Source organism: Coregonus lavaretus (genome assembly GCF_964263955.1).
Source record: "Coregonus lavaretus genome assembly, chromosome: 14".
Lineage (NCBI taxonomy): Eukaryota > Metazoa > Chordata > Actinopteri > Salmoniformes > Salmonidae > Coregonus > Coregonus lavaretus.
The window spans coordinates 15,174,720-15,196,790 of record NC_140001.1 but is presented as its reverse complement, the minus strand read 5'-3'; the positions used below and the strand labels follow the sequence as shown (position 1 = coordinate 15,196,790).

General features: G+C 42.8%; 2 protein-coding genes across 3 annotated transcripts; both read right to left on the bottom strand.

The window, feature by feature from the left end:
* Positions 1–38: 38 nt before the first annotated feature.
* On the bottom strand, positions 39–1,348 carry LOC311141016 (zinc finger MYM-type protein 1-like). Its single transcript, XM_084176294.1, has 2 exons — positions 1,266–1,348; positions 39–1,073 (listed from the first exon to the last, which is right to left on the bottom strand). The coding sequence occupies exons 1-2, from the start codon at positions 1,302–1,304 to the stop codon at positions 546–548; spliced, it is 567 nt and encodes a 188-aa protein (XP_084032420.1). The 5' UTR covers positions 1,305–1,348; the 3' UTR covers positions 39–545.
* Positions 1,349–9,350: 8,002 nt separating this feature from the next.
* LOC311141430 (riboflavin kinase-like) lies at positions 9,351–17,800 on the bottom strand. Of its 2 annotated transcripts, none has more exons than XM_084176757.1 (4): positions 17,321–17,800; positions 13,355–13,506; positions 11,899–12,001; positions 9,351–10,030 (listed from the first exon to the last, which is right to left on the bottom strand). In XM_084176757.1, the coding sequence occupies exons 1-4, from the start codon at positions 17,400–17,402 to the stop codon at positions 9,879–9,881; spliced, it is 489 nt and encodes a 162-aa protein (XP_084032883.1). In that variant the 5' UTR covers positions 17,403–17,800; the 3' UTR covers positions 9,351–9,878. The 2 variants fall into 2 exon arrangements, with proteins under 2 accessions (XP_084032883.1, XP_084032882.1); XM_084176756.1 differs by having other exon boundaries at positions 11,893–12,001; positions 17,321–17,731.
* Between the last annotated feature and the right edge of the window lie 4,271 nt (positions 17,801–22,071).

Here is a 22,071-nt window from a genome sequence, read left to right as displayed (position 1 = left end):
GTGATATATTTTAACACAAACTGCAGGACAGCAGTGCTCAGTGAAACATTCAGTAATTATTTAATGCCAATATTAAAAAGTTGAGGCATTCTTACACAAAAACATATTACACAAACCCAAGCCTTTCATTTGCATTTAAAGTGAACTTTTCACCATTGGTAGTAAACAGGCAACGCAACAGGCATGCTGTCAGAACAGAGTGGAAAGTGGACAATAACATGAAATTATTATAAAGTTTATAGGAAATCTTACACTGTATAAAAGGATGTATAATATAGAAATGGATATCAAGTGGATGAACTCAAACCTTTGACTGGAAGAATAGCATACAGTATTTTATGATCATACTAAATGTGACTAATTGTTAATGTGCTCCAGAACTGCAACAATTAATTGATACAAAACAACATATATACAGTAATATTAGCAAAGACACTATTAAGACTTTCTAGAGTACCATATATAACTGGATTTTTTATGCTAAGGTCAACTATATACAAAGAAACATGCGGCCAGAGCTGCTCTGTGTGTGTGTGTCTGTCATCTTATTTGTACAGGAATTTTGCCCGTCTGTCCTTCTGAGTGGCAAACCTCTCAATGACCCTTTGATTAAAGTCAGGAATGTCCCTGACAAGTTTCTTCTCCATGGAGAGCATGGCCAGAGCGTTCAGGCGATCCTGTGTCATGCTGTTTCTCAGGAAGGTCTTGATCCTTTTCAGTGTAGAGAAGCACCTTTCTGACTCAGCAGTTGTCATGGGTGTGGTGATGAGGATCTTGAGGAGGCTGGCAGTCTCTGTGAAAGTGCTCTGAAGGTTGTTCTCCATGAAGAACTGGTACAGGGGCACTGCACCACTACAAGCCTTGAACTCACTGTTCTCATAGATGAGGGACAGTTCGGTTTTGAGCTTGGCCTTGTTCAACATGGGGTACGCCTCCACGGTTGTTTCAAGCGCTGTATCGGGGAACTTCACACTGTGTTGTGGGAACAACTCTCCGTGCAATAGTGTTGCGCTGATGAGGTGCTGGGTGAAGGAGAACCTCTCTTTGGCATGACTCAGGATGGTATCACATACCTGTAAAAGATACATCATCAGCTTTAATTTGCAATTAAGCTATTTTGATGCAAGTGATCCTGACTGACACATGCCTATGTCCAACTCAAGGATATGATTACCAAGGTGCTGATTGTTCAGGGTTTTGGCTACATACTACCAGGCCTGAAAAAAGTTCTAGGGGGAAACACTGACAATTACATCACAACTTACCTCTATAGCCAACCTCTGTTGTTCTCCTGGTCCCAGCATCCTCCGTCGCTTGATGGGCTGTTGCTGCTCGTCAGATGCGCTGTCCCCACACAAAGAGGGAATTGAGGCCCTGGGTCCAAAAAATAAAGTTTAATTTGATAACTTGCAATCAGACTTCTTAACTCACTGTAATTCCCCCTCAACACACAACCAGTGACTTTTATATATATATATATATATATATATATATATATATATATATATATATATATATATATATATATATATAGACAGACAGACAGACAGACAGACAGACAGACAGACAGATAGTGTGTATATACACACAAACTATGTCTAGTAACTGCTTTTAACCTGTGATGTACATAATTAACTGATGTTATTACGTTTTAAAGCCTTTTTCTATTACATTTGTGAGAGGGATGCAACATCATTTTGTTCTGCTGTGCACTTAGCAATAAAGTTAATCTTCAATAACAACTAGGCCTCTTCTAGAAATTGACCTGGTGGACACCTGAATAATTATTACAAACTGTGTAGTACTTTCCTGCATTATTATCAACGTCTGATTGTGTCTTCTCTTTCCTTTTAAAATACTAAAACAAATATAATTGTGACGGCTCTATGATAATCACTCACTTTGATGACCAGACACATTTAGGCTTTTAAACTGTTGTAAGTGAACTATTCATCTTTCTAACAACATCTTTATCAGCCAATAGTAAATATAGTTATTTACCTGATTGTTAGCATGCTGTCTGTGAACCTCTGGACAAGTGCTTTAATGAAGACAGGGTCGATGTTCCTCTTCTGCAGCTGGCTGAAAAGCATGTCCACATTTGGCATGATCTTGTGGAACAGTGCCAGGAAAAAACAGAAAGCCTCGTCTTCGAGCATCCTCACAAAGCCCCCCGCCTCTCTGACAGTCGGGGCATCAAAGTTCCCAGAGTCTCTGATGGTCTGGAAACACGTTAGGAGGTCATCCCTGTACTCGTACACAGTGTTTACAGCGCGACTGTGGAAGTTCCACCGTGTTGTAGAGGCTCTGGGGAGTCTATGCGCAACCACTTCGTCAAGCACGGTGGTTCGCTTGGGAGACCTGGAGAAGAAAGCAGAAAATCCTGCAAGGTCGGAAAAGAAAGTGCCGATCCTGGGGATGCGTGAAGTAGCCTGCTGCATGATGAGGTTCAGCTGATGTGCATAGCAGTGGACGTAGTGCGCATTTTCGTACACATCCACTATTTTACGCTGCACTCCGCCGGTGGCTCCCCTCATCACACTTGCTCCGTCGTAAGCCTGGGCAATAAGTTTGGCCTTTTGTCCATGTGAGAGTATGGTGCTGAGCCTCTCCAGCAGCGCTGTAGCGATGGTGTCGGCGGTTGCGTTCTCGATCAAAATGAACTCGAAAAAACGCTCTTGGACGTTACTTTTAGCATCGATGTAGCGTAGCACCAACTGGCAGTGGGTGGAAACGTCAGTCGTCTCGTCAGCTTGAATGGCGATAAAATCAGCACTCTTTACTTCCTCCAGGATGTAATCCTTAAGCACTGACAGCATACAGTCCAACAGCTCGTTCTGTATCGTCTTTGACGTGCCCTTAAAAATGGTAGCTGTCTTCAGGTGCTCCTCCAGCACACTGTCGAGGGAGGCAACAAAATCCACTAAGCCCCGGAAAATGCCGGGGTTGTCCGAGGAGTCAGTCTCCTCGTGCCCACGCAAGGCCAACTCAAAAGCCCTACAGAACTTCACACAATCGATAATTTTGGATAGAATGTGCCTGTTTTTATCCACCTCCTCATTGTGTTTCCTCACCGCAATCCTGTGGCCGTCATCCAGCTGCATAGCAATGTTCACCCTTCCTAATACAGCTAGCTTTACAGAGTTGTCCATGTGTGCCCTGGTGTTCTCATGTTTCTTTACCTTCTCTGACAGGTGCTTCATATCCCTCACTCCGGTACCTGTCCATGCTGAATCTGACCCCGTCGTTTTAAAAAGCAAGCACGGAAAGCAAAATAAAGCATTAGCATCAGTGCACCCAGCTAGCCAAGCCTTCCTGGTGTACCAGCTACGGGAGAAGCCGCGCATATACTGCTTCCCTTTCTCGCTAGCCTGCTGTCTGATTGAGAGGTCAGGTTGATCTGGGCCCAGCTCTTTCACCCGAACTTTCTCTGACAAAGTTCTCCTCTCAAACGGATCTTGGAGGAGAGATTTCACCGAGTTAGGGTTGGGTCTTGGAGGAGTAACGTTTGCGCTCGCCATTGTCGTCTAGTAAAAATGGCGCCACTGGAGCCCGGTCCTTATTTTATCAGGGGCGAGCTTGGGGCGATAAAATAATCGCCCTCCTTGGATTCGATTTAAGATCGCTGATTGGCTACATTTTATGTCATACATTCATATCTTAAATTAGCAATTGGCTTAACTGCTACGTAGACCCGCCTCCTCGGGGCACTTTCTGTATCGCCCAGAGCTGACGAGGCGTTTGACAGGCAGAGGAAAGGTTGCGAATATGATTTTCTATCATATCTTACACATATTACTGTGTGCATTCCATATTTCAAACACACAAATATTGACATACTGATGTTTTTATTATTATTATTATTATTTTTATTTATTTTTTATTTTATTTTTTTAAATTATTTTATTTAAGGGGGCGGCGCCCTAGCGCCCTCTATCGGCCAGCCGCCACTGGTTAAAACCTTGCTTCCTCCTTACTTGTTTCCTCAATTCTTCTCATAGGGCCCAATTCCGATTTAGGAAACTGCGCCTTTCTTAGGCACACCTTTCCTACGCACTTCTCAGTTGTTGGTATTCAGACTTACCTTGGGGGTGAGTATAACAGGCTTTGCAGGCTTGGTTCCGTTGCGTGTTGTGTAAATGTAATTAAACCACTGAAAACCCTCCCACTTGCTGGCCAACAGATTTTCCCGTGTTATTCAATAGGGTTTTCAGTACATTTGTCGTAAGCCATCCTTTAAATACGGTGTACCTTTAAATTAAAATGTTGTCCACTGACTAGAATACATCAATAACATGTTCAGAAAACAGGAATCAACAAAATAAACATGTTTTAACACCAACTGGTAGATTGAAAAATACTCTGATCTTGTAGATTATTTAGGCAAATTTTTGGGTTAGGAAAGTATGTATGAATCATAAAAAACAGGTTTGGAGATCCTTTCCACACTAAATATATTGATGAATAAAAAATTATGTGGTTTGATTCATTCTGAAAATTGCCACGTTCGGTTCTTCAACCCATGGTAATGTTGGAAGATTAGTGTACATATAATTATAATAGGGAGAATAGTGTACAATAGTAGGCTATACCCTCGTCTATTGCCTGCACTAACCATGGAACTGTGATGACACAGCCAAGTATTGTGCAATGTGTCAGGTTCAAACTGTTACGGCTTGGTCTGCGCTCCGCTCCACAACATGTCATTTTTTAAATGTTATCAACTGTTACTAATGATCCTCAGCAACAACCATATACTTGCCTTGACCGCGTTTATAGCGGAAGCAAATTAAGGTAAACGAAACAATGTGATTAAATGGAATAATGTAGGCTATTCCATTGTTGTCCATTCATTTACTCCAATTAGGGGAGGGGTGGTAGGGTTAGGGGGAAATAAAATATATATTTAAAAAATGTAGGCTGTATACCAACTGAAGGGAACTTGCAGTAGTTTGGTAGTTGAATATGTTATTTGGCCTACTGACGGTCGATACTGATAGTGGCTAATGTTTAACATGATGGAAACAGAGAAAGTCGGGTTAGCCTATAATTAAGACATTCGAGTGCCTATCCCTGCAAGTTAAAAGGCAGTACAATTTTAATTCTGCATAATGGCACAGCATATAAACTTTAATGTGGGAAAGTTGTTGATGTGCTTTAGTTTGTTGCCATATGACTGGTTTCACGTCTCCAGCGATTATAAGGTAAAATAGATCTAAAACAAGTGTCATTTATATTTACAATTCCCTTATCCAAACGGATTACTCATTTACCTAGCTCTTTTCAATTTGTAAATTACAGTGCATGGAGAATGGTGTTATTTCTATCGAAAAAAAAGAAGTAGATGCTTTTTCCACTTGGAACCGGTAGGTTCGCAATACCTTATTCATGGTTTCCTTGCACATAAAGTTGGTGGAATTAAGTCAAGGTCAGACAGAATTCGGCGTATCTGTAACACACCTCCATTTACTCGATCTCCACCCAAAACGAATAGCATGATATTCTCATGCTTAAGTTCAAGGTCAGAATACACAGAGAGAAAAGTGCATAAAAAGGAATAACATTCCATTTATACACTCTTAACTTGGGCCGGAATCGGGCCAAGGTGCATTGGATGAGAGAATCCAGTCTCTCCCTCAGACCTCCTCTAAAGAGCTTTCAGAGGAATTGAGGATACAAGGACTAGGGAAGCAAGGATTTGATGGCTAGTAACATTTTCAGACAGAGCTTTGATACTTATTGTCCCTTGTTATTGACTAAAGGAACACAGAGTAGGCTATCGCATACATAGTGTGTTGTCTCATGGCCCTCCTTCGAGGCTACATATGTAACCAGACATTTACTTGTGTTGTGATATTTTATGCATTTGCAGGAACAATATTCAATATCAATGGATGTAGCGTAATTCCTGGAAAGAAACTACTTGCGACAACCCCATTTCCTATGAAGCAGAAATGTTCTACCCCACCATAAAATCTACAATATAATTGAAAGCTGATTGAGTTCGCGCAATGAGGGAGGGAGAGAACGAGACATTAATCTTTGTACGTTTAATAAGAAAAAGGGCTCTATTCAATCCGCATCGACGAAGTTCAGTTTTACAGTGTGATCAAAATTTAATGGCAATGTTCCCGCTTTAGCAGAACTGCATTCACGGTAAATGCTGCATGTCGGCTCAATCTGAAATTACCTTTACATCGTGGAATCTGTAACACTTCAGCTTTACAGATTGAATATTGAATAGAGCCCTAAAAATTCAGGCAGGATCATACAGCAGTGTTCTGAACATGACGAGCCCAACACACACAACGGGTCCCTGAACACAGGCCCATGGTTAACTGGCAAGAAAAATACACAGTTAAGCTTTCTCATATTTTTTTAATTCAAAACTTTATCTCAGGACATGTTACCTCGTCAACAATTAGAGTATTGCATGATCTGATTTTGTTACATACAAAATAACTGTCAAATTTGTATGGCATCACAGTTGAAATAACTAACAAAGAATAGTTTGTATTGGAGGTCTGGTAAATCCAAAAGTTAATATGAATGATTTACAAGGAGGCCTATCCAGCTAAAACACATTTAGGGAACAAATAACATTCTGCCATTACACACTTAAAGGAACAAACAAAAGCAGAATAAAAATGGAAGAACACAAGTGGAGAAGAATCAGGCGACCCTGGTTCATGACATTGTCTGATTCTACTAAGCACAGTCTCGACTGAGCTAGATGTTTTCCTTGTGGGTCATTCTACAGATTCGGTGACATTTCAGTATTGTCAGTGTCCCAAGATGTACTAGTGTTATAACTTGTTCAAACATTCAAACAACACAGACATTCCTGCCATTACTCTGGATATTTCTATGAAATCAATGAAATGTTGTAACTGTTGTTAGTTTATTAATGTGTTTTAATCTGTCTAGATTTCATCTTGATTGTTTAAACTTTAAAAGCTATGTTGACAGTAGTTTAAAATGTTAAAAAATGGCAACATGTGACCTATATAGGTTATCAATGTTAAGATGTTTGCTCAATGTTCAAACAGACTCCTGCCATTATCAGATGGATATTTTTATGAAATCAATGAAATGTTGTTACTGTTATTAGTTCATTAATGTGTTTTACTCTGTCTAGCTTTCATCTAGATTCTTTAGATTTTAAAAGCTATGTTGACAGTAGGTTTAAAAATGTTTAAAATGTTTAAAAAATGGCAACATGTTAGTGATCTCAAAAGATAAAACATATGACACGTGATGCTTTTCACTCAACCCTGTTACATGATTTTCAACCCTGTTGCGGTGCATTCATCCCTGTTACGAGATTATTTTTTTACATTTTTGTATTAAATACACAAAATATAACATCAATAGTGTTTTTATTGTGTGTATTAAATCAGGGTAAATAAGGCTATTTCAATTTTGTCAGGAATTACGCAGCATTCTTGCACATTTCTTGCGAAAATGTGGAGTTAGATTAGAAATTTCTTCATCGTAAACTGGAAAGGATGGTGCTGGTCAGTTTTTCTTGATTTTCTCTTTAATTACAATATGCCATTATTTACAAGGGACATCTAAACTGTGAGATTATGCCAGAAGCTGATCTCAAGCTTATTGGAAAAATGAATAGTTGAATAACAAAATGACTGTGACGGGGTTGAATTAAATTGGGACTTGTTTAAGAAAATAATACAGAATAATAACTTAATACTCTACATTGAGATGGGAAAAGGTATTTTCTATCAAGTACACACATTACTTTGTCACATCAAATAAAATAAAAAGCTTAAGATTTTAATGTTCATTGTTTCATCCTCCTCAATCACAAAAGGCACCGAATCTGTAGAATGTTGTTTAGTGATGAGATCATATGTATTGTTTATACAATTACCACAGAGTACACTGACCTCATGAACCGGTCACTGGCCTTCAGAGTAATGCCATTACAGACTGAAAACTGGAGCTGGGAGAAACAGAGACCAACATTAAAATGGCCCTTCTTGAATTGTGTGTTTTACTACAGTGATAGCTAGCGTTACAAGATAAAAGTATACTGGTTTAATGGAATAACTGCTTATAATTTCTTGAAACGGCTAGATGCCAAGATAATACACATAGTAACTGCCACGTTTTACCTATCCTCTCCCCTGGTGCTTGTACACAACAGACTGATGATAGGGAAAGTCAGATTAGTCACAGACAATGAAGTGCCCCGAGTTTCAATTAGCACAGATTCTGCTGTTTGTTTATGAGAAAATGTATGTATATGTTGGTCTACGACGATATGTGTGTGTGTATGTGTCCCTCTACGGTATTAAGGCACAGTACTGCCTACCAGTCAGGCGTATAGGTCTGGGGAACACAATAATTAGCCCCCTCTTCTACAACTGGTGCTCCAAGTCACTGTTCTAACCAGAAACCTTCCCTCTGGACTTTTAGGTGCTAGACACTACAGGCTTATCTCATACCATTTGCATAGCCTTCAATATGACATTGTATCAATTCACTTATGCATCTATCAATTGCTTACTACAGTACATTTTCTGCATAGTATGGATGAGGGGGAATTTAAGGTCGGCTGCAATGAAAAGGCCAGGATTTCTTTTTGAGAATATAGACTTATTTACAGATCTGGTCTATGAAAACGCAAACAGTAATATATTATAAATACCCATATTTTTTCCTTTGCCAATATTACACTCTTAAATACAGTACATCTCAAATCACATTAACTCACAATTTATTTTGAGCAACTAGGCTATTTACAGCCGTTATAAAGCACTACATATGAATGCTCTAGACACACTCTGCCCACTTTGTCCTCTGATGAAATGAAAAAGAAAACATGCCCACCGCATCCATCTGTAGAGAATCAGAGGCCTGGACTTAGTCCTCTTGTACCATATCAGTGCTCATCTCAGTGGAATTAGGGTCCAAACACGGTTAAGTCAGTAAAAACTACATTGTTGAAACTTTCAACAGACACTTAAGTGGTGCCATTTGGTTTTTTCTCCCTGACAAAACGTGTTAAATAAAATGTCCCTCATTGGTGGGGAGGGAAAATCCTGGATTTGACCAATGAGGAACTACACAAATTAAGGACATCGGAAAACTGAAGCTGCATTCAGACTTTTTCTCTAACCAACCGTGTAGCTCGGAATTTGAGGGGGTAGGGACGGGGAATAGATACTCTTATTCACAGATTTGGTCTACGAAAACACAAACAGTAATATATTATAAACACTAGCCATACTGTATGTCAAATAAAATAAAGCACATGAATTCAGCGCTGAGTATAATGCCATTATTTAGCCTAGATCACATGCAAGATATGTTGAGGACTTCTCTGCTTCAAGGCAGACATTTTTAATAGATCTGAATATGAAAAGGATGAATAAACTGTGAGGGCAAAGCTGAGACTAAACTCCAATTCTAAACCAATACAAAATGACCATTCATTTCTATTAGCAGTGGTTTGATGGTACAGGACTTGTGACGAGAGACAACTTGTTCCCCGCATCACGCGTGAAGATCACATTCACTTCCTTGAGTTGCACATTATCTTGCATTAACTGGGTTGTGTTCATTAGGCACCAAACTTGTCCGATAAAGAAACTGGGTCTCCATTGGAAAACATTTGTAACTTTTTGGTTGTGTGCCCTAATGAACACGACCATGGTCTAAACGTAGCTTCAGGTCAGATACGACGACACCCAGATTTGATCATCAAAACAAAATCTCTACAGAGGACTGAGTAAGTGGCATATTGGCCCTTGGTGTGGTAGTGTTTACAGAGAGAAAGACAGAGCGGAGGATAATAGACAGGAGAGCCCATTAGTTGTCGAACAACAGACTGGGTTGTGTGATGTGCTCAGAGGTCAGTGGCCGTTCATGATCTTGTTGGATGTCGTCGTGGACGTGCTGGCGGTGGCTCTGAAGAAGTTGTCCTCTTTGAGTTTGAGGTGTTCTGGGAGCTCCAGGTTTCTCTTGGCCTCCTCGATATCGTGGTTGATTGCTGCTATGAGGGCGTCTGAAAACACAGAGACAGGAGTGAGAATGTGTGGCCATAGGTCTCTGAGGATTGCTGTGTCTGTACTGTAGGATGGGGGAAAGTGTGTGAGATAGATAGAGATATATATATATATATATATATATATATACACAGTGGGGAGAACAAGTATTTGATACACTGACAATTTTGCAGGTTTTCCTACTTACAAAGCATGTAGAGGTCTGTAATTTTTATCATAGGTACACTTCAACTGTGAGAGACGGAATCTAAAACAAAAATCCAGAAATTCACATTGTATGATTTTTAAGTAATTAATATGCATTTTATTGCATGACATAAGTATTTGATCACCTACCAACCAGTAAGAATTCCGGCTCTCACAGACCTGTTAGTTTTTCTTTAAGAAGCCCTCCTGTTCTCCACTCATTACCTGTATTAACTGCACCTGTTTGAACTCGTTACCTGTATAAAAGACACCTGTCCACACACTCAATCAAACAGACTCCAACCTCTCCACAATGGCCAAGACCAGAGAGCTGTGTAAGGACATCAGGGATAAAATTGTAGACCTGCACAAGGCTGGGATGGGCTACAGGACAATAGGCAAGCAGCTTGGTGAGAAGGCAACAACTGTTGGCGCAAATATTAGAAAATGGAAGAAGTTCAAGATGACGGTCAATAACACTCGGTCTGGGGCTCCATGCAAGATCTCACCTCGTGGGGCATCAATGATCATGAGGAAGGTGAGGGATCAGCCCAGAACTACACGGCAGGACCTGGTCAATGACCTGAAGAGAGCTGGGACCACAGTCTCAAAGAAAACCATTAGTAACACACTACGCCGTCATGGATTAAAATCCTGCAGCGCACGCAAGGTCCCCCTGCTCAAGCCAGAGCATGTCCCGGCCCGTCTGAAGTTTGCCAATGACCATCTGGATGATCCAGAGTAGGAATGGGAGAAGGTCATGTGGTCTGATGAGACAAAAATAGAGCTTTTTGGTCTAAACTCCACTCGCCGTGTTTGGAGGAAGAAGGATGAGTACAACCCCAAGAACACCATCCTAACCGTGAAGCATGGAGGTGGAAACATCATTCTTTGGGGATGCTTTTCTGCAAAGGGGACAGGACGACTGCACCGTATTGAGGGGAGGATGGATGGGGCCATGTATCGCGAGATCTTGGCCAACAACCTCCTTCCCTCAGTAAGAGCATTGAAGATGGGTCATGGCTGGGTCTTCCAGCATGACATCGACCTGAAACACACAGCCAGAGCAACTAAGGAGTGGCTCCGTAAGAAGCATCTCAAGGTCCTGGAGTGGCCTAGCCAGTCTCCAGACCTGAACCCAATAGAAAATCTTTGGAGGGAGCTGAAAGTCTGTATTGCCCAGCGACAGCCCCGAAACCTGAAGGATCTGGAGAAGGTCTGTATGGAGGAGTGGGCCAAAATCCCTGCTGCAGTGTGTGCAAACCTGGTCAAGACCTACAGGAAACATATGATCTCTGTAATTGCAAACAAAGGTTTCTGTACCAAATATTAAGTTCTGCTTTTCGGATGTATCAAATACTTATGTCATGCAATAAAATGCAAATTAATTACTTAAAAATCATACAATGTGATTTTCTGGATTTTTGTTTTAGATTCCGTCTCTCACAGTTGAAGTGTACCTATGATAAAAATTACAGACCTCTACATGCTTTGTAAGTAGGAAAACCTGCAAAATCGGCAGTGTATCAAATAATTGTTCTCCCCACTGTATGTATGTATGTATGTATGTATGTATGTATGTATGTATGTATGTATGTATATATATATATATATATATATATATATATATATATATATATATATATCTCTCTCACACACGTACACCAGTACTCACTCTTACCAAGCGAATCATAGCTCCTCTCTGGACGGATGTAGCCCACCATGACTACACTGAGGATCTGTCCATAGAAATCTTCTTTAAACGTGTGGATCACATGAGTCTCCTGCAATACACGTCAATCAATAAAAGTCTGAATCAATAACCATCAGCACGTGACCACTACAAGTCCCAATAAACATACATATTAAGAAAAACAAAGCAGTCAACACAATCACAAAGTCTGATTCTCTTCAGAAAACACATAATATCCACCACAAAACAAGTGAAATAAGCATGTTTACACTAGGGTTGGGCATGTATACAATCATTTTGAAATACCGGCGGTATGATAATAAATGTCAAATAAATACCTGCAATCAATGTGTGCACTGGTTGAAAGATAAAGCTACTTTGTATTCCCCAACGCAGTGAGTGTCATCTTCTGTCACTGTTCACAAACCTATATATTGAAATAGGTATTTTACTAGCCATAGTCACGGCACTACTTCCACTAAAATGTCTATGGCAGGGACGTTACTAGTTAACAGAGCCAGTCATAATTATGGCTAAACCACACTCATTTCTACAATCTCTCTTAAAATTGTATTTTAAACCTAACCATACTGCTAACCCTATGTCTAAACCCTAACCTTAAATTATGACCAAAAAGTTAGCCAACTTTGTGGCTGTGTTAACTAGTGACGACCCTATGGCAATGCTTGTGGAGATGGGTATAACGTATACCGGCATAATACCATATAAGGTAGTATGACATCATACCGGGATAATGCCGTATATATGGTAGTATGGTATATGGTAGTATGGCATAAGGAAGGTATGACAATCTGGATACTGTCCAACCCTAGTTTAGGTGATGCATAGTATGAATATTGAATAGCATGAATAAGTATATGAGTGACTATTTGTAGTCATGGCAATATGATATACATTGAAAGCTATGATCCCATATTGATGTCACTTGTTAAATCCACTTCAAAATCAGTGTAGATGAAGGGGAGGAGACAGGTTAAAGAAGGATTTTTAAGCCTTGAGAAAATTGAGACAAGGATTGTATATGTGTGCCATTCAGAGGGTGAATGGGCAAGACAAAATATTTAAGTGCCTTTGAACGGGGTATGGTAGTTGGTGCCAGGCGCACCGGTTTATGTCAAGAACTGCAATGCTGCTGGGTTTTTCACGCTCAAAAGTTTCCCGTGTGTATCAAGAATGGTCAACCACCCAAAGGACATCCAGCCAACTTGACAACTGTGGGAAGCATTGGAGTCAACATGGGCCAGCATCCCTGTGGAACGCTTTCAACACCTTGTAGAGTCCATGCCAAAACGAATTGAGGCTGTTCTGAGGGCAAAAGGGGGTACAACTCAATATTAGGAAAGTGTTCCTAATGTTTGGTATACTCAGTGTATATAGGCCAATATACTTTTATAGACTATATGGGTGGGCGAGCTGGACTTGCCATGGATTTCTTGGTGTTCTTGTAGTAGGGGTTCCAGCCGATGCTCATCACCATCTTGTGGATGTCTCCGCTGCCCACGCACGCCCAGCCATAGTAGATCCCTGTGCTGATGTCGTCAGGGAGGTCCTCCACCACTGAGTCTGGGAAGTTGGCTGATCAGAAGAGACATTAAAAGGACATTTAGGTCAATCAATCCGATGTGTCTGCAGTGAGTGTCCATTTGATCACTAACCCACTCAATAAAAAGGACAAGGTATTTCCATGTTTGGTCGACTTCACTGGCAATAGTCTTGACTTAACAGTAGTCTTATAATAATAATAATAATAATAATAATAATAATAATAATAATAATAGTAATAAGACCAAGTAGTCCCATTCCATCAAATGCATTTCTGCCTGACCTTGTAAGGATGCTTTTATCATCTTTCATGTTGGAAGCAGAATCCCTTTAGGCTTCCTTGAATGACATTGAAAACGAAACAATGTGTTCAGCCAAAACAGCTGTACTGGCTAAGGTCACGCACAAGAGAAATGGGTTAGCCTACCATCAGTGGCCCAAAAAAGCCCAGAAAACAGACTTTCAGAGAGAAGAGGTTGCCTATATTCTAATACCTACATTTTTTTTTGCCTCAATAGTGGCCAATATGAAGGGTTATTTGTGTTTTCCATTTGATGGCTTTCCCATCTGTGTGGGCCTACTGAGAATGACCTAGCATCGCTGCAACAAAGAGAGTTTTGACCAGGGGCACAACTTTCACTGGGGACAACTTTCACCGTACGCACTACCCTCTGTAGCTCTTTGCGGTCGGAGGCCGAGCAGTTGCCATACCAGGCAGTGATGCAACCAGTCAGGATGCTCTCGATGGTACAGCTGTAGAACCTTTTGAGGATCTGAGGACCCATGCCAAATATTTTCTGTCTCCTGAGGGGGAATAGGTTTTGTCGTGCCCTCTTTCACGACTGTCTTAGTGTGCTTGGACCATGTTAGTTTGTTGGTGATGTGGACACCAAGGAACTTGAAGCGCTCAACCTGATCCACTACAGCCCTGTCGATGAGAATGGGAGCGTGCTCGGTCCTCTTCTTTTTCCTGTAGTCCACAATCATCTCCTTTGTCTTGATCACGTTGAGGGAGAGGTTGTTGTCCTGGCACCACACGGCCAGGTCTCGGACCTCCTCCATATAGGCTGTCTCGTCGTTGTTGGTGATCAGGCCTACCACTGTTGTGTCATCTGCAAACTTAAATGATGGTGTTGGAGTCGTGCCTGGCCATGCAGTCATGCGTGAACAGGGAGTACAGGAGGAGACTGAGCACGCACCCCTGAGAGGCCCCCGTGTTGAGGATCAGCGTGGCGGATGTGTTGTCAGTATAGCAACTTAACGTTATTGATCTGTCAGTTTCTCTAGCCAATTCTCAACTTTTCACACTGACACAGTATAAACAGCTCTACAGGCTACACTGTCATGGTGTATAGTGGCACACAACACTATGCTCATCATGTCTTAGCAGGATCAGATGGTGACAGGTGTCCCTGCAGGGTCAGACAGCCAGGGAAGACCAGTCGATGGAGCTCAGCTGAATTTTGCAGTATATTATAACAGTCAGTGAATGGATACAAAGTTCCATCTTGAGTTGATGTGTAGGCTACAGTCTGGGATCTGGGAATAATGGTAATTTCAATTATTGAACCATTGATTATTTTCTTAGATAATATAATGTATAAATGTACACCAAGGTAATTCTTTGTCATGCCTCATCTGAGCAGGATCAGATAGTGACAGGGTCTCAGCAGGGATGGAAGACCTGGGAGACACTATTGATGATGATGATGATGATGAATGGATACAGATATGTTTGAATGCCCAGTCATATTCATATAATCTCAGACATAATTACTGCAGTTTAAGACCATCCATTGAACATACACTACTATATGCCAGTGAAACTGATTATGATGCACTCAGAAATAGAATTCCTCTGCTGGAGGTGTTAAACACAGGGGGCATATTTGCATATGTTATGATCTTGTGAAGGCTGGCTGAATTCTGGCAAAGCGTATGTTATTTTATCTCCGCATGTCTAGATTCTACCTACTCCCTGTTTTTGTTTGCTTGGAAATGTTGATACTAGAGACTTATCAGAAGAAACTGTGTAACCTAGCATGTTAATTATTTATGCATAGTCACTTTAACTCCACCCACATGTACATATTACCTCAACTAGCCAGTGCCCCCGCACATTGACTCTGCACCGGTACCCCCCTGAATATAGCCTCCCTACTGTTATTTTATTTTACTTCTGCTCTTTTTTTCTCAACACTTTTTTGTTGTTGTTTTATTTTACTTTTTTACTAAGAAATAAATGTATTGTTGGTTAAGGGCTGTAAGTAAGCATTTCACGGTAATGTCTACACCTGTTGTATTCGGCGCATGTGGCAAATAAAATTTGATTTGATTTATAGCGGCTAAGAAATGCATTGCCATTAATTGGAAGGTTGGTTATCCTCCCACAATGGATGGCAGAAAATGACAAGTTATGCATCACTAGATTTGATTTATTACAAGATTAAGGGTATACTGTGCAACTTTCATAAGGTCTGGGTGCCTTATATGGAATACTGTATGACAAAAGGGGTCTGTATTGAAAACATGAGATTTTTTCAGGTCTCCCAGTCGCAAATAGATACTTTTTTTCCAGGGCACACGAGACACTAGTCTGATTTGTGCCAGTCTCAGTGGACTAATCCATTGAGGAGGCCGCGGGATGCCATGGTCCAAGAACATGGGGGTTGTGGCTCAGATGCACAAGGCACGTCTCTGTCTAGAATGCGCGCTCTCCCGCCATTTCGTGGGTATTCATTGTTTCATAACTTAATTGTGTGCATTGTTTGCTGTGTCTATCAATTCCCCATTACATACATCACCAGTGGTAGCCTAAATTTACCGTTAATTCCCATAATTTCTAATATGTAATGTTTGGTTACGGTAATTCCTGTTAATGCATTTAATATATCATTATTACAGTAATTTACCATTCTCATTGTTGGAGTGGCCATGTGTTTTGCATAACTCACAACCTATGCTACACTTGTGAGAAACACGCGCACTTCACAGAGTAGACATTCCCTAACATAAATATGCATATATGTCCTACAACGCGGCAATAGGATCTCGCTAGCTCGTGTTTGGTCTGCCCACCTCCTTGCTTGTTCTGCCCATTATGACTGATTTGTTCCTATTTCACCTTGACTAACCGGTGCCCCTGCACATTAACTCTGTACCAGTACCCCCTGTATATAGTCTCCCTACTGTTCTTCTATTTTACTGCTGCTCTTTAATTATTTGCTATTTTTAACTTAAGTTTTTGTTATTTTCTTAAAACGGCATTGTTGGTTAAGGGCTTGTAAGTAAGCATTTCACTGTAAGGTCTACACCTATTGTATTCGGCGCATGTGGCAAATGAAATTTGATTTGGGTTTCATTGTTTCAGCGAGACATCCCACTCACTATGTTTCTGGTTCATATACAGTCAATGAACTAACTAAGGCTAACTAACGTTAGCTAGCTAGTTAGTTATGTAACATTAGGTAGCTTGGTAGGGCTTGCGACAGACATTGCAGCCAGCTAACGTTAGCGTAAAACACTAGCCTGGCTGTCTATCAAACGTTAACTTGTTGACGTTAACTAACAACTGTTGGGAATCCTTCTTCAGTCAAATCAAAGGATGCTAAATTAGTTAGATACCTACCTAAAAGTACTAACGTTAGCTAGCACGTGATGCAACGCAAACCAACGTTAGCTAATGTCGTTAGTTGCCAGCAGCAGTAGTTAAGCAGTAACGTTAGCTAACAAAACAGTGTTAACGTTATGCCGGTGAAACATAACGTTGCCGTCGAAGCATACCGTTAAGACAAACATCTTTAGGTGATAACTACCTTGCTAATGTCAACATTAGCTACGTCGTTACCTGTGGGAATCCCTAGTTCTTTGCTTCCTCGCCCGAATCCTCGAACGACTTCCCCCCGGCAGAAATACGGAAGACTCTTCATGTCTCCTTCTTTCCAACTGGAGACGACTTTCAGTTAAAGTTAGTTAGCTAAATGGTTAGCGGGCTGTGTAGCTAGTTGGCTAGCTACCTAGTCAAGCCTACACTAGTGTCTCTAAAAGACCTTGCTGTACCGTTAGATAACTCAATACACACTGCCGAGGATGACCTCGAAAGACAACTAGCAACAGAGATGACTCACTGCCAGTGCCAACAAGGACCACAGTTCGCCCTTTAATGCTGAACGCCGAAAATGACAGAACAGTTCACTTAGCTATGCTAAATTAGCTTGATATCTTTCTCTTCACCCCCCCTTGAGCTTTGGCCAAGTAGGTAGCTAGCCTATTTGAAGTTGTGAATGTGATTGAGGTCGGTTCTTCTTCTTCTGTGGATTTATATGGCGGTTGGCAAACCAACTTTAAGGTGCATCACCGCCACCAACTGGACTGGAGTGTGGACCGGGAAACCAAGACTGTTCTCAGGGCGGGTCTGCGTGTTTTTACTAGCAGAAGTGACTTATCGTAGCAGGTGCGCAGAATTTACACAGCAGGTTAGGATAATTAACGTGTCAGTTTAGGATAGCATTATTTGTAAAAAAAATTATCCAGTCGATAAACACTCCAAACAGCCTATCCGACCGCTCGGAGGCATCCGCATGGTCCTAAAGCACACCGTTGCCTCGTTCTGTATCACATTCCAATGATAAAACTGGGGGGGACTAAAATGCAATTTCAGAATTTGCGGAGGAGCGCATGCGTTTGAGCGCATGTGTGGCACTATTTACGTGTGTCCACGTGTGCTTTTGAATGCGAGCGTGTGTATATGCATGTGTACACGCAGGTGCTTGTACGCGTGTACACATGCATATACACATGCTCGCATTCAAAAGCACACGTGGACACACATATCAGCCTCAGGAAAACAGGCAATTGGATGTAACAGCATTGCCCCTCAGTGTAATTCAAACATACTTTTTTGTTTAGTTTATTTTGACTTTATTTTTGACTTTTATCTTTGACCGTCATTCTATCCCCCACCCAGCAACTCCACTCCCACTTGTCTCCAGTTCCACATCCCAACCCTCAGCCCAGCCCACCTATCTCTGCTGGCCACCCTCTTTGGATTTCTACGTGCCATATATCTTTCAACTATACTGTGATGTTTAACGTACAATTTGAATCTATCTAATCGAATAGAATCCACAGATTGCGAGTTGAAGATAATACTTTTACTAAGAGTATTAGTATATTAGTAATTGACTGACCAGATCTCCCAACAATGCTATTTCTTGGGCCAATTTTAGATTAATGTTATGCTCTTTCAGCCATTCCTGCACCTGAGACCAGAAACAGGCTACCGGAGGGCAATACCAGAACAAATGGTCTTGTCACGATTGTCGAACAGAGATGAGGACCAAGGCGCAGCGTTGCAGGTAAACATACTCTTTATTACGAGACACGATCAAAACAACAAACGATACGTGACAGTTCACGGTCTACCATAAACAGACTAGAAACAAAATCCCACAAACACGAATGAAACACAGACTGTTTAAATATGGCTCCCAATCAGAGACAGCCAGCAACACCTGACACTCGTTGCCTCTGATTGGGAGCCACTCTGGCCAACATAGAAATAGCACCCATAGACACAAAACACATTGATCTACACACCCTGGCTCAACATAACAGCGTCCCCAGAGCCAGGGCGTGACAGTACCCCCCCCTAAAGGCGCGGATTCCGACCGCGTCAACCAAATACCACAGGGGAGGGACCGGGTGGGCACTCCGCCTAGGCGGCGGATCCGGCTCCGGGCCTGATCCCCGCTCCCTCTCCAACCCCCCAAAGTACCCCTGGTCCGGTCTGGCCCCGCTGGCCGGAGCTGGACTGCACACTGATGGAGCGGATTGCTCTAGCCCCGGCGTAAAACATCTGACCAGTGCCGAACCAGGCACCAGTGGAACAAGCACGGGCCGTGCCGGACTGACGACGCCCGCCACTGGCTTGGTGTGGAGAACAGGCACGGGCCGTGCTGGACTGACAACGCACACCACTGGCTTGGTGTGAGGAGCAGGAGTGAGCCGAACCGGGCCGACGAAACGCACCACTGACTTGGTGCGGGGAGCAGGACGGGCCGAGCCGGGCTGACGAAGCGCACCACTGACTTGGTGCGGGGAGCAGGAACGGGCCGAGCCGGGCTGACGAAGCGCACCACTGACTTGGTGCGGGGAGCAGGAACGGGCCGAGCCGGGCTGACGAAGCGCACCACTGACTTGGTGCGGGGAGCAGGAACGGGCCGAGCCGGGCTGACGAAGCGCACCACTGACTTGGTGCGGGGAGCAGGAACGGGCCGAGCCGGGCTGACGAAGCGCACCACTGACTTGGTGCGGGGAGCAGGAACGGGCCGAGCCGGGCTGACGAAGCGCACCACTGACTTGGTGCGGGGAGCAGGAACGGGCCGAGCCGGGCTGACGAAGCGCACCACTGACTTGGTGCGGGGAGCAGGAACAGACCGGACCGTACTGGGGACACACACCACTGGCCCTACACCGGGATCTGGAACGGGCCGGACCGGACTGGTAACACACCCCAGTACCTCTCGCCGTGCCTCTACACCTTCCATCCCCTCTTCTACCAGTGGCCCCCGTAACCTGGCGGCCTCCACTGCCAACCAGCTGGACCGCTCTATCGCGGCCTCCTGCTGCCCCGACGTCGTGAGCCCCCCCCTAAAAAATTTCTGGGGGTCTCTCCTCCCCGTGGGCCAGGCCTCTATAGTTCTCGCCCAACTCTCGCTCTTCTGCCTCCAACTCCCGCTATTCAGCTCCTCAATTGGCTTGACCCAGTCGAAGCTCTTCCTCCATTGTTCCCAAGTCCACTCTCTCTGCTCTTCACTCGGCTTGACCCAGTCGAGGCTGCCACGGAGATCTGCTAGGGATTTTCCTGGCGATGGCTCCTCGACTCGCTGCTTGGTCCAGTTGTGGTGGAATTTTCTGTCACGATCGTCGAACAGAGGTGAGGACCAAGGCGCAGCGTTGCAGGCAAACATACTCTTTATTACGAGACACGATCAAAACAACAAACGATACGTGACAGTTCACGGTCTACCATAAACAGACTAGAAACAAAATCCCACAAACACGAATGAAACACAGACTGTTTAAATATGGCTCCCAATCAGAGACAGCCAGCAACACCTGACACTCGTTGCCTCTGATTGGGAGCCACTCTGGCCAACATAGAAATAGCACCCATAGACACAAAACACATTGATCTACACACCCTGGCTCAACATAACAGCGTCCCCAGAGCCAGGGCGTGACAGGTCTATTGATTCTGTATCCTCACAACAAAATATGCAGAGCTGCAATGATTGTATACCCCAAATATTCAACATTTTGTTGGTGACAAGAATTATGTACAATCATTTTAGCTGAAAAGCACAAAGTCTTGGATCTTGCTTCATTTTACATACACCCTGTTCTATGGAATCGATACATCAAAAATATATTCCCAGCTATTTTGCAATCTGTTCAGAGGAGACTGCGTGAATCAGACCTTCATGGTCGAATTGCTGCGAAGAAACCACTATTAAAGGACACCAATAAGAAGAAGAGACTTGCTTGGGCCAAGAAACACGAGCAATGGACATTAGACCAGTGGAAATCTGTCCTTTGGTCTGATTAGTCCAAATGTGAGATTTTTGGTTCCAACCAACGTGTCTTTGTGAGACGCAGAGTAGGTGAATGGATGATCTCCGCATGTGTGGTTCCCACCGTGAAGCATGGAGGAGGGGTGATGGTGTGGGGGTGCTTTGCTGGTGACACTGTCTGTGATTTATTTAGAATTCAAGGCACACTTAACCAGCATGGCTACCACAACATTCTGCAGCGATACGCCATCCCATCTGGTTTGCCTTTAGTGGGACTATCATTTGTTTTTCAACAGGACAATGACCCAAAACACACCCTCAGGCTGTGTAAGGGCTATTTCACCAAGAAGGAGAGTGATGGAGTGCTGCATCAGATGACCTGGCCTCCACAATCACCCGACCTCAACCCAATTGAGATGGTTTGGGATGAGTTGGACCGCAGAGTGAAGGAAAAGCAGGCAACAAGTGCTCAGCATATGTGTGAACTCCTTCAAGACTGTTGGAAAAGCATTCCAGGTAACTACCTCATGAAGCTGGTTGAGAGAATGCCAAGAGTGTGCAAAGCTGTCATCAAGGCAAAGGGTGGCTACTTTGAAGAATCTCAATTATAAAATATATTTTGATTTGTTTAACACTTTTTTGGTTACTACATGATTCCATATGTGTTATTCATAGTTCTGATGTTTTCACTATTATTCTACAATGTAGAACATAGTAAAAATTAAGAAAAACCCTTGAATGAGAAGGTGTGTCTAAACTTTTGACTGGTACTGTAAGTTGTCCAGCATGAGGTTTTGTGCCGAATACATTATGTTGTTACAGGTGTCAAGCTTATGGGCATGTGGCAGCAGTGTGTAGGAGGGAGGTTCCTAGGTGTGACAAGTGTGCAGAAGGGCATGAGACAAAGGAATGTGTAGCATTGGGGAAAGTAGTGGAAAATGTTAATTGTAGGGGTGCCCATGGGGCTGGGGATCAGAAATGTCCGGTGCGAGAGAGTCAGGTTGAGGTTTCCAGGGTTAGAGTA

What these genes read in the sequence shown, in the direction of transcription:
- LOC311141016 (XM_084176294.1), bottom strand. Translation starts at nt 1,304, where the DNA reads ATGCTGGGACCAGGAGAACAACAGAGGTTGGCTATAGAG. An exon ending in AACAGAGGTTGGCTATAGAG is followed by an intron (nt 1,074 to 1,265) that starts GTAAGTTGTGAT and finishes TATCTTTTACAG; the next exon opens with GTATGTGATACCATCCTGAG.
- LOC311141430 (XM_084176756.1), bottom strand. Translation starts at nt 17,402, where the DNA reads ATGAAGAGTCTTCCGTATTTCTGCCGGGGGGAAGTCGTTCGAGGATTC. An exon ending in AGAACTAGGGATTCCCACAG is followed by an intron (nt 13,507 to 17,320) that starts GTAACGACGTAG and finishes TCTTCTGATCAG; the next exon opens with CCAACTTCCCAGACTCAGTG. An exon ending in CTATGATTCGCTTGGTAAGA is followed by an intron (nt 10,031 to 11,892) that starts GTGAGTACTGGT and finishes CTGTGTTTTCAG; the next exon opens with ACGCCCTCATAGCAGCAATC.